This window comes from Asterias amurensis, chromosome 13 (assembly GCF_032118995.1).
Source record: "Asterias amurensis chromosome 13, ASM3211899v1".
NCBI classification, from domain to species: Eukaryota; Metazoa; Echinodermata; class Asteroidea; order Forcipulatida; family Asteriidae; genus Asterias; species Asterias amurensis.
This window is the reverse complement of record NC_092660.1, coordinates 7,123,272-7,141,842: the sequence shown is the minus strand read 5'-3', so window position 1 is coordinate 7,141,842 and position 18,571 is coordinate 7,123,272. Positions and strand designations below refer to the sequence as shown.

Here is an 18,571-nt window from a genome sequence, read left to right as displayed (position 1 = left end):
CACTGCATCTGACAAACAATGCGCACTCTGTAATTTTCCTCAACTAACATACGCAATGCACAGCAAATTTGAGTGATATGAGAAAATGACCCAAGAAAATTCGCTTCGTGGGAAATGAACCGCCGGCCTTAACGCGCGCGTAATGGCGAAGTGTCTTTTTTGCCACAGATTATGCGCGCAATCAGCTAGCTGGCGGCGTGCAATGGCTTTACCGTGCTAGAAAACAAACTTGCGTAAAATACTTATTACTCATCACTTTTGAGGGAGTCTGGCAACAGTCCCATACCAGACTACAGTTGTAATCATTGTTTTATTCTGTACATACATTTAACACGCAACATAAAATGTTAACTATTTCAAAATTAAAGAAATATTTAAAAAAAAAACAGAATAAAACTTATATTGTGCTTGTTGTGTTAAACTACTTTAAATATTCTTGATTAATTAAGAATAAAATTGTTTATAAGTTTTAGATCGATGAATTGGAGTTCCCCTTTTTCTGCATACACGTGTAATAGTATTACTAAATGCATTGCAATGACGTCCTACAAATAAAACACAAAACATACACGCATGTACGTATGACATGACACAGCGTAATAGAAAATTTAAAAGGCAATAGTCTTTTTATATTGAGTCGAGTGTGGACGTACTTTTAGCTGCGCCTGGACGAAGTTTCTTTGTAACAGGACAACTTCTTGAATTTGAAGAACAAGTATACATAGGCCTACCATTTGAAAATGGCGGATGGAGGAAAGTAAGTAAAGAAATGAATTACTTAGCCCAGGTTGCTTCAAATTCTGATATTATTGGTTCTGAATCTGACTTTTGTTGATAAAAATTTAATAAAAATAAAGATTATTTAATTTTAAAACAAAGACCCTCCTCTACTCTAGCCTTTTTGTAAGTATGTGACAACAAATCAAAACTTTACTCAGTTTAAATGAGTGGGGAAAAATGGAGCTTTAAAATGATGTATAGATCACTGTTCTTGGTGAAAAATTAACGGAGTTACGTTAATTTGGCATCCCAAAATTGAATAAACAACCAGACAACCTCCAAACTATTAAGTATTTTTAAGTAGGTATTAAGTTAAATCATATTTTATAGTTAACGTTTCAGTTTGATTGGTTGATTCCTAATAATAGGCAGTTTCATCAAGTTGATTTTACGTGTACCAAAACACACACACACACAGCCCCGAAAAAAAAGAACGAAATATATTAAATCATAACTCACATTTTGTACAACTCACAACTATGAGACTTGACAGCAGGCAGGAGCATTCTCTCCTCGTGCTTACATTTTAAAAATATTCGAAATCGAATGAATAGTTTCGGAGATATTGTAAAAAAAAAGAGAGCAACGACAAAAAACAGGCTTGGCTTGGCGTGCAGCGCCCATTCGTTTGTGCATGACGTCAACTTTGAACCCCGTGGACAACGGATTTCGGAAATCTTCGGAAAGCGCCGAAGAAGCCCGAAAACGTTTTTTTTTTGCGATGCGGGCGCACATATTTACACAAAATGAGATAACGATTACATCATCGTGTAGCCGATAAAATTCCGCACATCGTACAGCTAGTCACATAGCTTTTATCATAAAAACCTATTTTTGTCGGCGTTTTCCATTTTTTGAATCAAGATTTCTTCCAGAGACAATCATCAAAATTGAATGCGACTTTGTCAGTGCTAATTCCCATACTTTTAAGTTTAACTTGTGAAAATTTGGTGTAATTTGATTATGTTTTCTTCTCCCGCCGAAAGGTTTTGTTAGACCATTTCTTGCAAAGTTGTCCTAAATACACACGATTGTACATGTACGTCGTACTCGTACATCTTCGTGTTTCCGTGATGTGCCACCACAAGAGGGCGTGTGTTACAATAAGTTTGATAGGCCGGGGCTCTAATAATAGAAAGCTGGAAAGCTGCCCGATCTTGTTTCTTTGATAATTTCTACGTTCTGAATTGATAATAACAGACTGCTCACCTTGAGTCAAAAGAAACTAGTATTGTTATATACTTTTAAAGGCCTATACTAATTGAAACGAAAGTTGAACAAAAAAAATTGATTGTACATAGCCATTGGTTTTTAGAAATTGTCTTTGTAAATATAACAAAAATAATTAATGTATACGAATGCCTTCATCCTCAAGTTTTTTAAAGATTGTTCTAAATTTTTACTGTGTTAATGCTACAATTTTAAATCAAAGGATCAACTGATCTTAAATTAAAGAAAACACCAGTCACAAACTCTTTAATTTAATTTTATTCCATTCTGGTTAATTTAATAATGCTATTTGTTGACATAATTAATAAAGAATATTCACACAAACACCTGCAAAACTTTACACATATTTAATTTTTATAGTTAACAATTTCCCCCACGATGCCGCTCCTCAGTTTGATTCACAAAATATCACTTTTTGCCGTTCATAAAAAAATCATACTAGCGCCTCAAAGCACAGTTTGTAACCCTCCCCATTGATAGAGGGCGCTCGCCTAGTGTGCACCCTCTATTGCCATAGGCTGTGCATTAAACTTGGCCGTGGCCGATATGAAGAAAAACATAAGAATTGAACTTGAACACGGGTACGTTTTTTTCACGATCCACGCTCATTAAAAACGGTATATCTCTGCAACCAAACATCCGATTTCAAAATTTTAAATTGATTTTTACTTCTAAGAATACACCTTAACAGACCACATCTTGTCAGAGAAAAAATCACCTGCATTAAATTTGACTGAAACAGCCTACTAATAAGGAATAATATTACACTAGTTCTTGTTCCTAGGATTCATTAGACATTGAGGATCAAGTTCGTGTTCCTATAAAAATAGGCTATATAGCATTATTAGAGTAAAAATTTCTTTTTTTCCCAATAAAAAAATGCAATATGGTCAAACTATACATCAAATTAAAGGTCTCCTCAGGAGAAATTCAATGAAGCAAACGCCACTGTCATAGGTGCTTTCCTTAATGAGTTATGCCTTCCAAAAGACGCCATACGAGTGGTACTCTTCCTAGTCGCGAACTGGGTCAAAGTGATTACAAGTTAAAACCACCCATACTACCATGACTATAGTTGCGATAACGTAACCCTCCTGCCGACGGCGGAGCCGGAGGTTTACGAGTCGCTTCAATCGAAAAACGGCGAAATGTCAAACACGTACAATTTCAACAGCTAGTCAACAGATTTGCTCAATTTTTCCCCTTTCGAAAATCATGACTTAAATTCTAAGAACACGACCTTAATCCTCAATATCTAATGAATAACATTCAACACACTATTGAGAAAGTATTTTGAACTAAAGTACAAAAACTTACCAGATCCCGGAGCGAAACAGTCCCAGGTTCTATTTTGAACCTGTCGCTTCGCCATTTTGTGACTTCCCGATGTTCATTGCTATTAGACTAAACCATTCTGTAAAAGGGGTGTTATAAGGCAGCGCGGCAGTGCGTGTGCGTTGTCTGTTTACTATGCCCGCTGTTCACTCACTTAAAGCACTGCCGCACTGCAGCACCCCTTGTAACACCCCTTTTACAGAATGGTTTAGTCAAACTAGGCTGCGGCTCGGTCGGCTGGTACCTGCGGTTGGGTTCAGCGCTTGGGGCTGCGCATGGTAACCAGCGACAGGTTCAAAAATAGAACCTGGGAAATTTGTGACTGTTTCGCTCCCGGAATCTGGTAAGTTTTTGTCCTTTTTTTTCAAAATATTTTCTCAATTGTGTTTTTGAATCTTATTCATTAGACATTGAGGATTACGTTCGTGTTCATAGAATTTGTGTCATTATTTTTTAAAGTGGTAAAAAAATGAGCAAATCTGTTGACTAAAATATTTCGTCGTTTTTCGATTGAAGCGACTCGTAACCCTCCGGCTCCGCCATCGGCAGGAGGGTTACGTTATCCCAACTACCATGACTACTCCTTTTTTAGTTACATTTAGTCAAAATTTACATTGGATTAAGGCTCTTGATGCATAGAATATAAAAATTCAATCAAAAGTTTCAAAGGTGCTTCCATTTTGTGAGTTCAAACCACTGAAAGTTCTCTTTTGAATAACTACTTTATTTTTGTTTCTGTTTGTTTCTTTTCGCTACTGTACCCAGAGTGGAAAAGCAACTACTTTAGTGAATGGAATGCCTCTAGATATTCCCTCCTGATGCTATCAGCTAACGTCCTTCGATATCGGTTTTTTCCCATTACCGATATATCGAAAATTTAATATCGAGTATACTCGATATATCGAGTATTTCCCGCGCGCAAGATGAAGCCTAAAAACAGCACTTGGTATACTCATGGCGAGTAGAAATATATATACCGTAGACTGACAGTTTAATAGGGTTACATTTAAACCTGTTTTGGGGGGCCCCGACCTTGTTTGTAGTTCAAAAATTTCAAATTGCGTAGTCCCGCGCCCCGATTATTTCTGGTTTTACAACAAAGTATGATCGCCGCTACCGCTGGCTTGGCCAATATTGGTGAACGCTCACCACAATTCTCGATTCGTGATTGGCCATGATTGACCGTCTCAAAATTACACAGAGCCTTTGTGAGTTGCGTGACTCGCCGACATTAAGGTGTCAGTTGCCGATGCATTGACGTAAAAGTGTCAATCAAGTTGTCCGACGGGCGCGCGGGCGGGCGGCTTTGGGTTGAGATCTTTGGTACGATGTGGGGAAAAAAATTGGTGCGACAGGTCCGCTGTTCTATGTGGAGAGTGAAGTGTGTTAGGGGAGCGTGGCGCTTCAAACTTCAACACTAAATGAATTAGTTACTAAACTTTTTCAGAGTCTAATGCCCTAAAAAATAACGACAATTCACGGCAATATTGTTAGATACATTATAAATGTCCGCTGGTATGTTACACTACCTTTACGGTTGAAAATGGTTGTGATAATCATCGGGAAAAAAAATCACTAGAAAGTCCCGCAAAACACAGACCTACCATTCCGCTCTCACAATATACAACGCAAACAGCATGCAGTCACATAGTCTCCAATAAAGGCTCGTAGCACTTAGCATTCTATAAAGGCATGAAACATTGAATGCTAGAACGCCCTCTATTGTCAAAATAAGCAGTGCATCACGCGATACCGCGTTGATAAAAGACTGCACTTGTCTGTGCATGCTTGGGCAAACGGGTTTTCCCCCCCGAATTGCAATAACCACACACGCTGGTGTGCACGCTTAAACCGTACAACACCATAGTCTTCGCTGGTACGCACGCAACAGCCGCCGACAACGTGGTTTGCGAAGCATAGTTCCTTGGAAATGTTAACTTGTTTACGAACACAACGTGTAGGCTTTATTTGACCAAAATGACGCCATTACGATACCTTGGATTGATAGAAAGATTATTTTTCTGTATAACGTAAGATTGTTTTCTTCCTTATTTTGTTATGTCTTGTTGATTCGGGGAAATTTTTTGCGGGGTATTTTTGCAAAGTAGCGGTGGTTTCTTTTGAGGTTTTACCGTACGCTCGCCGCGGGGTCGTGAACTTCTGCGGCGGGCCAGCGGCTGATGGCGAAATCCCAAAGAACAAGCAGACATACTTGGTTGTAAAACGTATTTTATTTAATATGATGAAACTACATAACGACGACGGCTTTTCTAGTACTCAAACACAGATTTCTCTTAAATAATCGGACACTCTTTTGGTATTTTCGATATCATTTAAGAACATCGAAATTTTCAAAACATCGAAATTTTCGATATATCGAAAATCCGATATTACGATATAATTATAAAAGTGACATGGGCGAGTTTTTGAGTATTTTCGATTTTCAGGGTGGGTCTTTGGACACGCAAATCCGACTAACATATGGACAGTGACGCACCCTCCCCGGTGGTCCTTAGTGCGTCTGATAGGTGTATAACTTGGCAGTATCAGAACCCTCAAACCCATTTACCAGGAACGGCGCACATCAAAATAAAATTCAAGGTTGAATGCAGTTCCACATCTGACCAACATCAACAAATTCAATTTTGACCCATGTTGAAAAGCAAGTCACCAGATCTGCCCCATTTTTACCACTCCAAAAATCATGACACAATTTCTAGTTCTATTATAAGTAAGAACACAGAATCCAGCTGAACAGAATTTGGTTGAAAACACTAAAGCATCAGCAAGGAAATATTTATTATTTTGAAGAAAAAGCGAAAATAATTAGGGCCTACCAGAGATACGTGCTCGCTAAACCAACAAAAGCGAAACGTATAATTGTGCTATTTCGATCAATGTTGACGAACTCAAACACGACTGGGTATATATTTTTCTGGAAAATAAGGACTAAAAATCACCTGGGGCTGCCTAGTGTCTTTTTTCAGCCTCCAATCTCAGTTCGGACATGTTGAAGGTCGTCAAGCACTAAAAAAAACATTGACCGTTTCATGTTAAACATGTTCCTTAAGATTTTGCAATGAAACTTGCAATGGAAGTTTGCTTAGCAATATGAAAATGTCCTTACCCACTCAGTCAGAGATGAAATTTGATTGCTTGCAAGACCAATCATGCAAAATGATGAGAATATGTTATCAATACACTTAAATACAGTGGACACTATTAGTAATTACTCAAAATAATTATTAGCACAAAACCTTACTTGGTAATGAGTAACAGGGAGAGGTTGATAGTATAAAACATTGTGAGAAACGGCTCCCTCTGAAGTTACGTTGTTTTCAAGAAAGAAGTGATTTTCATTGATTTTGATTTCGAGGCCTCAGATTTAGAATTTGAGGTCTTGAAATCAAGCATCTGAAAGCGCACAACTCCGTGTGGCACAGGGTGTTTTTTCTTTCATTATTATCTCCCAACTTTGATGACCGATTGCGCTCAAATTTTCACAGGTTTGTTATTTTTGCATATATTGAGATCCCCAAGTGAGAAGACTTTTTTTTTTTCTTTGTTTTTTTTTCTTTTTTTCTAATGCCTTTCTCTTTGTTTTTATATATTTTATATAGTGATGATGTTGCTACAGCCATTCTGCGCACAAAGTCCAAGCCAAACCGACTCATTGTTGAAGATGCAAACAATGAAGATAACTCGGTTGTTTCTTTATCACAGGTACACAATTTGAGTAGTATTTGTTTTATAATTAAAGGGACACACCGGCTCACTGTTTATGCAATTTAGGGCTGTAGAATCATAAACAATGTTTCATAGATGGTTGCTGTAAAATGAAATCATCAAAATTATTTTAAAAACCAAAAGCGGTAAAAGGTCAGCGTGTACATGTTTCCAGCCGTTGCAACTGTCAAATCTACGTGATATCGTTGCACAATATTGTAAGTAGACTGGTGCTTTGTTTATAGCAACATTTTACTACGATGCAGCATAATGATCCAGTCTATCCATAAATTATAAACAACCAGCGTATACCATGTATACCATACAGATCAGGCAAATCCTTTGACGATGGAGGTAGTCAGTTTGGAATGTGATCATGGCGTACGTGCTCCCGACGTGCTAACCTCCTAGAACTATTTCAGTTTCGTTCGGCTGAAACCGAAATAGTTCTAGTACCGAAGTGCCAGGACCCAATTTCATAATAATAATAATAATAATAATAATAATAATAATAATAATAATAATAATAATAATAATAATAATAATAATAATAATAATAATAATAATAATAATAATAGTAATAGTAATAGTAATAGTAATAGTAATAGTAATAGTAACAGTAACAGCAACAGCAACAGCAACAGCAACAGCAACAGCAACAGCAACAGCAACAGCAACAGCAACAGCAACAGCAACAGCAACAGCAACAGCAACAGCAACAGCAACAGCAACAGCAACAGCAACAGCAACAGCAACAGCAACAGCAACAGCAACAGCAACAGCAACAGCAACAGCAACAGCAACAGCAACAGCAACAACAACAACCATGCATGGCATGCTACACCCGCGGTCAAATGTTAGTAGACTCTATCTTCCGAGGTCAGAGGGCGGAAGGGGGTTGTTTAGCGTGGCGGACAGTGTTAACATCGAGCGCAGAAGCTTGCATTGTCATGTCAGGAGGACCGAGGAGAGCCTGTTGAAAGTTGGACAAAGGTACACGAGGGCAGACGAAGTTGGGCCGAAGGAATACAAGAGTGAAAGGAAGGAGGAAAGACATAAAGATTGGAGGAACAAACCACTTCATGGCCGGTTCTTGAGGTGTACTGAGGAAGTGGCCAGCAGCAAGTCATGGAATTGGTTAAAGAGTGGAGAACTAAAGAAGGAAACAGAGGGCTTGATTACTGCGGCGCAAGACCAGTCTCTAAGGACAAATGTAATGAAGGCAAGGATAGAGAAAGCAAACGTCTCTCCTATGTGTAGAATGTGCAATAAAGCAGAGGAGACTGTATTTCATATTGTTAGCGAATGCAGTAAGATGGCCCAAACGGAGTACAAAGGAAGACATGACAAGCTGGCCAAGGTGATTCACTGGGATCTGTGTAAGAAGTATGGTGTCAAAGTGCTTGCAAAATGGTACGAACATGTTCCGGAAAAAGTTGTAGAGACCGACCAGGTCAAGATCCTTTGGGACTTTAACATTCAGACCGATCATGTTATACCACATAGGCGTCCGGATGTTGTGCTATTAGATAAGACGAAGAAGATGTGTCATCTCATTGACATAGCTGTGCCAGGTGATATAAGGGTAGCTTCGAAGGAGATGGAAAAGATCGAGAAGTACCAGGACCTGGCTAGGGAACTTCGTAAGATTTGGCAGGTAAAGGTAAAAGTAGTCCCCGTGGTGGTTGGAGCACTTGGCACCATTCCCAAAGCACTGGGGAAACATCTAGATGAAATAGGGACAAATGTGAGGGTAGATCTGTTACAGAAGGCAGCGCTTTTGGGAACAGCGAGGATCCTGAGAAAGACTCTTGAGATCTAAGGCTACGGGACGTAGCCCGACTCGAGGAGTTACCGGCACAAAGGAATATGACATCTTTCTTTTGCATGCTGTGATAAAATGAAATAATAATAATAATAATAATAATAATAATAATGGAGTCTTATATAGCGCAAAAAAAAAGGCGCTCATGGCGCTCGCTCATGATACAAAATAAACAGTTCAAAAGAAAGTAACAGAAAAAGTTTGTAGAGAGTCGCTGGTCATTGTTTAACTGCAAAGAGGTGGGTTTTGAGGACAGTTTTGAAAGATGTTGTATTTGCAGTCCTGATGTGGTAGGGAAGACTATTCCACACCTTCCCCGCAGTAACCAAGAAAGAACGTGGGTGATTCAAAAGCGTCCTTGTGAGAATGTATTTTTAACGTAAGCCTAGCTTGACTCGGGATTGAACTTTGCGTAATTTTTTGTTATAGCGTAACAACCTAAACGATGTATATGGATTTTATAAGCGTAGCTGCGTAGCTTGGAACGTAACCATATCTTTTGGAACGTAAGCATATCTTGGAACATGAGCGTAGCTGGGTATCTTGGAATGTAAACGTACCTGCACATGGAACGTAAGCGTAACTTGACTCAGGATTGAAAGCGTACCTTTTGTTATTATAGCGTAACGTGAAGAAAGGTAAGAGTATCTTGTAATGTAAGCATAGCTGAGAAGCTGTGTCGCTTCGTAACCTTATCTTTTGGAACGTAAGCGTAGCTGGGTATCTTGCAACGTAAACGTAGCTGCGTATGGAACGTAAGCGTAACTTGACTCGGGATTGAAAGCATACCTTTTGTAATTATAGCGTAAATTGAGAAGGAACGTAAGCAAATACTTGGAATGTAAGCATAGCTTGGAATGTCATATCTTGGAAGGTAAGCGTAGCTGGATATCTTGGAACTTAAACGTAGCTGCATATGGAACGTAAGTGTAGCTTGACTCGGGCTTGAAAACGTACTTTTTGGTATTATAGCGTAACTTGAAGGAACGTAAGCGTAGCTGAGTAGCCGCGTAGCTTGGAACGTAACCAAATAATACCTCAACAATTTCAAAAATAACACTTCATTCACAGAATTAAAAAATATTTGTTTGACAAAATTACGCTTACCTTCCAAGATATGACGTTACAAGCCTTTAAGGGTTTTGATACATTTTGTAGATCAAGTTTTTGGCCATGACATGAATCCCTACTATGGAGGACCAAATGTGGACAACCAATTTTTCCTTAACTCTGGTGGAATAAACACAGAAATGTTTTTTCCTTTTTTCACTACAGCATTATTTTCTTTTCCTCTTTTTTCTTGCCGGTTTTCTTTTTTCCTCTTTTAATCATGGGTAGTTACAGACTGAAAGTGTTAATAGAAGTACAGTTTTTCCAATGGCAGTACCCTTTACAAAAATGGCTGTACCTTATTGCAAAAATGGCTATGCCCTCTCAAATAAGGAATTTCAGGCTTGCAGTGGATCAGGTTAAACATTGTTGAAATTTGGGTTGGGTAATTTTTAAAATCAATAGATTTGACATTTTTGTGTACTATGTGTATTAGGCTAAGATGGACGAACTTCAGCTCTTCCGGGGTGATACAGTTCTTCTGAAGGGCAAGAAGAGAAGAGACACAGTCTGTATTGTGCTCTCTGATGACAAACTAACAGATGAAAAGATACGCATCAATCGTGTAGTTAGAAATAACTTACGTGTGCGTCTTGGAGATATTGTCAGGTAAGTACAGGAAGTGGATATGACTGCTATTATTTTATAGGTATTTGTTTGTTGACGTGTGGTAGTATTTGCATTTCTATTTTAGTTTTTGACTAACCACTTTCCTTGACTTGTGAATATGAACATGCTTAGGACTTTTTTGGGGGGCCCAATACAGGTGTATTTGGGGTTATGAACAATACTTGCCAAACATAGAGTACATGTAGCTAAACTTGTTATGGGTCTTGAAGATTTGAAGCATTGTTGGCCAGATACTAAAACCTTCTTCCAGGATTCTGAGACTGTAGACACAGTTTGAATATGGCTTGAAAATTACTAATTGTATCCGTCTCTTTTTCAAAAATATGTAATGACATCATCGCCAGACTAAAAAGGCGTAACTCCTTTTCATCTTGTCAATAGAAACACAACGGAATTTGACAAAATTATTAACAATTGGTATTATGATTTGTTTCTTTTACAGTGTACAAGCCTGCCCAGATGTGAAGTACGGCAAACGAATCCATGTCTTGCCTCTGGATGACACTGTGGAAGGACTCACTGGGTAGATACATTAATTGACCATGAATTAAAAATGTGGGCAGTTTAAATTTGTGTGGTTTGCTACATCATTGTAGCATTAACTAAGGGAATCAATGTGTGGTGAAGAGGTTTTCAACAAGTGGTTTAAACTCATCGAGGTCTGGTTCTTGATAATTTTACCGAGACAAAGTCGAGGTAAATTATCAAGAACCAGGCCTCGGCGGGTTTAAACCACTAGTTGAAAACCGATTCAACACACTTTGAATCCCATTCATAAATACCTTTTCGGTAAAAAAGTAAAATAAATGCAAACATTTTAATTGTTCAATGATTTCTTTCAACACAACACCCCTCCAGCTATGAAATGGTAAGGCCCTCGGCCCGATCGGGTAAACAACTCCTTATAAGGGAATGCTGTGCGCGTCGCACATATCGCGTGATGTGGCACAACTGTCCCGGCCGTTGCTCTCGACCAATAGGAATAAAGAAACTGTCTTATAAGCACAGGTGCAACCTCGTGTGTCACGCCCATGTTTCAACACTTTTTACTGGTCATAAACAAAGGTTTATACTGTAACGGATCAACCGTGCATCCGCCAGAAAGGGAGGGGAACCACTTGCTAAACTCAGAGACAAAATAACAACTCAAAAACGGAAACAGATATGCAGGCACTCGCTCATCTTGTAATTCTCCCCAACGGGGACATGAACAAAATAATACATATAATAAAGTCAACTAATAATAAAGCAAAACGTAGCAACTGGCTGAGTTGGGGGAATTTAAGGACACTCCTCACTTAACTAACAAATAAATAAATGCAACATTACCTTAACATTATGAACCAGGCCGGACGACGTGCAGATAATAAACTATACAGAAATAAATACATAGGCTGACCACTATCTGTGCTAGTACTTTTGTAAATTGTACTGAGAGCCTTCAGTTTACACATAGTAAGCATAGAGCCGCCGTCCGACCACCCTGATGTCCCAAGCCACAGTTCTAGAATGCCACACCTAGATTTGGTGCCTTGGTTTTATACCCAATAGGAAACTCTTTGTTATTTTAAATGTACTAGTAATCATTAAAGCTAAATTGAGGGGAAACAATGATACTAACAATGTGAACACATTCCTTGCAGGCCAATGGTGGCTGGCAAGGGAATGATAAATAAATGACATAACTGACTACATTGTACCCCCGTCTGGCACAACAATACACATTCATTGCAGGCCAATACAGAGCCAGAACGTGTGTTTAAACACTATAACAAAAGGAGCTTGAAATGCATCACAAAGCATGTTCATTACAATACACACCCACGTAAAGCGCTCTCCACCAATAGGAATAGCGAAACTGTTTGAGGTATTTATGAATACCTATTAATGTATCTTTGTAATGCGTCCCAATTGTCCTTGTTAAGGGCTAGTCACACTGCAGCGATAGTGAAACCAATCATGATCACATCAACCAATGCACGCCCTAGATTGGGTGAACAAGGGTGCACGTATTCTGCGCAGAGCAATTCAACCAATAGACTGCATTCCCTTTGCGCCGTGATGGGATCAAAAACCATTTATCAATAGATTTGTTGAGAACAGTTCATGCGCTGTGTATTTTTTTTCATCCTTCATATTGAAGAATAGAAAGAGTGTTTGAAATTATTCCCTGATAAATTTGTATTATAATGCCCATCCACTCGTGTCTTTCTGGGATGTGATTTCTCTGGCTTTTGCCGGAATTCCGGCTTTTTCGACTCAAAAGGTCAACCAACGTGAATCATGTGAATCCGTTGAGAAAATCGGGGGGTAGATTCTGCTAATTAATTATTCATGTTGAGTTTTGCATGCCGAAATGTATTTAATTGGTTTTATGATGAACGTTCTGCATTAAATTGTATTGCCATATATGAGAACGAGGTGGAAATAGAGCGCTGGGTCAGACGGGATTTTTTACTAAATGCTGCTAAGAAGACGCATAAGTTGTGATCGTTCTCACATTAGACCCGTATGGTTTGTTGTTTTTACTGGGTAGGAGCGTGTCTGCGCAATGTGCGGTGGTTTTACGCATGGTGATACGTGCGTAGAATTAAAAAAAACTTGAAATGCACGAACAATTTAAAAATTGCGCGTCGTCAATGCTAGTAGAGCAAAGGAGATCAACGCTGCGCTGGAGCTTCTATTTTTGGTTTGTGTGCACAATATGGCAGCATTCTTTGCTCAGCCAACGACCGTCCACACATCACAATCTATACGACACGACTGTTTGGGGGATTCGTACTGTTGCATCGGTCATGGCGGCGTCAAAACAAACTTTGCCGAGGGGAGACCCATCAGTTCGAGACCTGGAAAAAGGTGTTCAAAATAAATTCCGCTGTAGGAGTCCGTCACTGTTGACGGACTTGATCTTCATTTGCATCAGTGCTATGAAAAATTAGTGACCGCTGGAAAAGTGATACTCGTACTGTGATGACACCTTCACTATAAAAAAAAAAGTATAAGATTAAGAGTACTCCAGGAATTGGCCAAGAAATTAGACGATAAAAAAGAAGTCTGCCACTGGAAATAGCAGATTATTTTAAACACAGAGAAAATTTGGCAATGATTTTGTGTTTTATTTTCAATTTTATACTTATTCTGAACAAGGGTTTCCCAGCTGAATTATTGCAATATTTGAGATTTTTTTTTTCCTAAAAACACTGAAATTGGGCAACAAATAATGATTATCGCAGGTGTTCTAAGGAAGCTTAGAATGCACCACAGAGCATCTAGACTTCAAACTTTTTCCGGGCCCCACGCCGTAAAGGGCGCGCTTGCGCTCGCAAGGATAGGACTCACATTTCCAGACAGTTTTAAATTGTCGGGCTTTTTTTAAGACAAGCAATCTCATTCCTGGTCTTTTCAATTTCTCATTTGGGACTTTTTACTGGGAATGGCTCTGACATAGAATGTGATCTGTGTTGAATTGGAGGACCTTTAAAACAAAATATATTTTTTCACATTTTTTTTTCGTTATTCTATTCTTCGAAGCTGTGACCAATTACATAGAAATTAGTTTAAGACGTTATCTTTATAGTTGCGTGTTCCTTTATATTCAGAAACCTGTTTGAGGTGTACCTCAAGCCTTACTTCACTGAGGCATATCGACCTGTACGCAAGGGGGACATCTTCCTTGTTCGTGGAGGTTTACGAGGTGTAGAGTTCAAAGTAGTTGAGACAGACCCTGGACCATACTGCATTGTTGCTCCAGACACTATGGTTCATTGTGCAGGTGAACCAATCAAAAGAGAGGTGAGTGATTTATTTACTTTGAAACGTTGAGTTGAAACCAACAGTTCTTTTCAGAATCACCCCAACTCATTTAAAGATTATCGTTACATGGTGTTACCGCAAACCTTTTCTTTATCGTATTTCCACCATGCAAAGTTTCAAATCCTAGTCAATTTTATTAAGCCTGTATTGTTTATTGTGTGATTATAATAGGAAGAGGAAGAAATCTTGAATGAGGTTGGCTATGATGACATTGGTGGTGTACGTAAACAGCTTGCACAGATCAAAGAGATGGTGGAATTACCACTACGTCATCCAGGGCTCTTCAAGGCTATTGGTGTCAAGGTAAGATAAGTTAGTTGCACAAGTTTGTCTGTATTTCACAGAATTACTCAAGCTCTTTATTCTTATAAGTTGTTAGCTGTATTTCAGACAACTGTTTGATTGTTTCGTTCTACAATTAAAAAATATCTCCACTACGTTCTACAATTAAAAAATATCTCCACTACATCACTTGGTTGAAGTTCAGGAAGAATTAAGCCACTTTGTTCTTGGAGCAGGCCAAATTTTGGAGAGCACCAAGGCCAGTAGATAGGGCACCAAGCCCTAAATGCTCATAGGCCATTAAATTATGAGAGTTGTAAAACAAAATAAAACCATAATGCATGACTTTGTTTTTTTAATTTTGATTAATTAAAAAGATACAACTCTCTCTAGTGCATTAGCTTTTTTGTCCTGTACATATAGTTCAGAATTATGTTAAATGAACTGAAGAGATCGAAATGGTAAAAAATGTACAAAGTATTATAAGTATCCAAAGAACTAACCAATTATGTAGATCCAGTAATGGGTGAAAATCGTTACAATATCTTAAAACATAAAGGTACTGAACAGTGTTGTAGCTACGTGTAGACCAATTTTAGTTGTGGGCTCAAAACCCAATTTAGTCCATCATGGGGGAGCGGTTCAACAAAATTGTTCTTGTTTAGATATGGGCCATCATTGCCGAAGTGCAATCAAGGGAAAATCTGTGCTGGGCAGCACAGTGCTGGGTGAAATTTGTTAGTCCTGGCACTGCCTACTGTGGCTACAACACTGGTAATGGATTAAGCACACTACTAAATAGACACGATTTCTTTACAGCCACCAAGAGGAATTCTTCTTTATGGACCACCTGGAGTAGGAAAGACTTTGATTGCTCGTGCAGTAGCCAATGAAACAGGAGCATTCTTCTTCCTCATTAATGGACCGGAGATCATGAGTAAGCTCGCTGGAGACTCCGAATCCAATCTGCGTAAAGCGTTTGAGGAAGCAGAAAAGAACGCACCGGCCATTATCTTCATTGATGAGTTGGACTCTATAGCTCCTAAGAGAGAGAAGGTAATTCAATCCAACAATCCCGGCCATATCTCGTTGAGTCCCCGTGCCCCATTTCAATGCTGGCTCACATTGTATGGTCTTCTGCCTTCCAGTCAAGATTGAATGGGGGTAGAAAGTGTTTATTGTCAGGGGGAAGTGGACAGGGAATGTTTATTGTAACGTTGAGAAATTTAGCTTGCAAACAATTTACTTGCCATGCATTGGTGTTGATTGCCACTTGCTAAAGGAATTATGAGACTTTATATTTCAGCAGAAGACAGGTTGACTAGTAAATAAGACTTTTATTACCAGTTACCAATGTGCAAATCATAATGGTATTACAGTATCCTAACAAGACCAGGGATGAGATTCTTCTGCCTTTTGGCGGAATTCTGTCTTTCCGACTTTGAAAATCTGTCTTTTGTTTTTAAGATCTCCAACTTTGGCAAATTGACTTTTGAAGCCACAGGCGGGTCATATCTTTTCTTAAAGTCCGCCGGGCGAGTCCAAAAATTGTTCCCTGCCACAATAAATGAATGGTAGGTGATAAATTCCCCAAAAGAGATCGTTTTAAAAATCATAAAATAGTTTGACAAGTCTTGATTTGCGCTTTATTTAATGAGGTCGCGCAAGATCGTTTATATTAGTAACAGTATCTCATCCTTGAACGACAGAGTAAATTACATTTGGAATACATGTAGTGACATGTATGATTACAGATTAATACTGTTTTACAGTTGCATTTGTGCATTTATGAACTAAAGTATTTCCTTACTTGTGGTTTCTGTTGGCAGACACATGGTGAAGTTGAGAGGCGTATTGTGTCTCAATTGCTTACCCTCATGGATGGATTGAAGCAACGTGCACACGTTATCGTCATGGCAGCCACTAACAGACCAAACAGCATTGATTCCGCCCTCAGAAGATTCGGTTTGTACACAGTTTCGTTTTCAATTTATTTGTTTATTTATTTCATTTCTCGGGTAGATAAAAAGTACAATAATGCACATCAATTAGCTGAAAACATTTTAAAACACAGCAATGAGGAGTTTCAATGCAGGAAGAAAAAAGAAACAGCTGAAGCCTGAAGGATTGGCTAAGAGAAACACAGTTCCTGTCTAGAAGCTCTCCTCTCTAGCTGATCCTAAAGAGAACACAAATGGCTGCATGAAGTGAACCATTTCTGAAAACCTGTTACAATTGTCTTGAGTTAATAGATAGAAATAAGAAAAAAGAACAATGCTACCTAAGCACATCTTAGGGCCATGTCACACGAGGCAATTTACGGGCAACCAGTTCCAGGCAATCTCCATGAAGAAACGGCATTCACATTTGAATGTTCACATATTTCTCTAGTGGATCGTAAGACAATGTTTGAAAATTGACTCATGTGCTACCAAAGTGGTCCTGTAGTATGCACTGCAGTTGGTTGCCTCCAAGTTGCCTGCAAAAGTTGCCTCGTGTGACAAGGCCCTTACACCAATGCACCCTTCCCACACTACAAACCCACAAAAGAGCATTAAAGGTAAAACATGATTGTTGAGAAACTATTGATTTTGAGAACCTTTTATTTTGCATCTGAAAGCACAAAAAGTAATGCAGCAAGGGTATATATTTTTTTTCTTTCATTATTTTCTTGCAAATTTGATGACCAATTGAGTCTTAATTTTCACCGATTTGTTATTTTATGCATATGTAGGGATACACTCAGTGAGAATTCTAGTCTTTGTCAATTACCAAACGTGTCCTGTGCAACACTGCATTACAAAGATAATGTGGAATTAGTGATGAATGTGCAGACTTGCCCCAGGGCAGAACTCCCCACTGTGTCTGCCCTGGCTTCCTTACCCTGCAGACAGAAAACAATGTGACGATGTTAGACTGATTATATAGCTTAATTGTTATTTAATTGTGACATTACACATTAACAACTGTTGGTAATTACTCAAAATAATTGTTAGCATAAAAACTTACTTGGTAATGAGCGATGGAGAGCTGTTGGTAGAAACAATTGTGAGAGAGCAATAGTACCTTTTTAACTGTAACATGGTCTATGTAAATAAATACCTTGTACCTCGTAGAAAAAAGAGTGAGCACTTTAAGAGCCCTCGGTTGTGATAAAGGGACATGTTACCACAAATTGCCCCCTATATCTTGTGAAATAGTGAAGTCTCAGCTTTTCTGAAAGAGGCTTATGTAGATATTAACTGCTTAGTTGATATCATCATATATATTTTTTAGTGCCCTCAAGCGAGAGGTTCCATTCCCATACTTAATGCAACAAACACAATTCTACTTGTTTTTGCTTGCTATATTCTTCAAGTATTGGACTTCTTTCTAACTTTGCCCTAAATTGTAAATGTTTCAATATTGTTTTTGACATATCTGTTTATTTGATGTAGGTCGCTTTGATCGTGAGATTGATATTGGTATTCCTGATGCTACGGGACGTCTTGAGATTCTTCGCATTCACACAAAGAACATGAAACTAGCTGAAGATGTGGACTTGGAACAGGTACCAATCATGTCACTTTCTTAATCAATAGTGTAACATTGAACTTGTGTAAATTATGTAGATTATGTTCTCCCTGGGAGTTCTACAATTTACAATTAACATACTTGCAATTTATATATTTTCTTTAAATATAAAATATATCCCGCTTCGCTAGCTATGGAGACAACATTCACTCTCACCATCTGTAAGAAAGTGGTTGGTCAGTGTGCCTTTTAGGCCTGGGCGAATTATTTGAATATCCGGTTAATGGCGAATAACCGCGAATGCCTTTTTTTTCTTAACCGGATATC

At 38.6% G+C, this 18,571-nt stretch overlaps 1 protein-coding gene across 1 annotated transcript in view; it reads left to right on the top strand.

Moving 5' to 3' along the window:
* The first annotated feature begins 603 nt into the window (after positions 1-603).
* LOC139945861 (transitional endoplasmic reticulum ATPase) overlaps positions 604-18,571 on the top strand; it is a 34,799-nt gene continuing 16,831 nt past the window's right edge. The window contains exons 1-9 of the mRNA XM_071943355.1: positions 604-757; positions 6,966-7,068; positions 10,443-10,615; positions 11,079-11,159; positions 14,236-14,428; positions 14,621-14,752; positions 15,551-15,787; positions 16,561-16,696; positions 18,169-18,281. Of these exons, the coding sequence (XP_071799456.1) occupies positions 741-757; positions 6,966-7,068; positions 10,443-10,615; positions 11,079-11,159; positions 14,236-14,428; positions 14,621-14,752; positions 15,551-15,787; positions 16,561-16,696; positions 18,169-18,281 (1,185 nt within the window). The 5' untranslated portion in view covers positions 604-740. The remainder of the gene's footprint in view (positions 758-6,965; positions 7,069-10,442; positions 10,616-11,078; positions 11,160-14,235; positions 14,429-14,620; positions 14,753-15,550; positions 15,788-16,560; positions 16,697-18,168; positions 18,282-18,571) is intronic.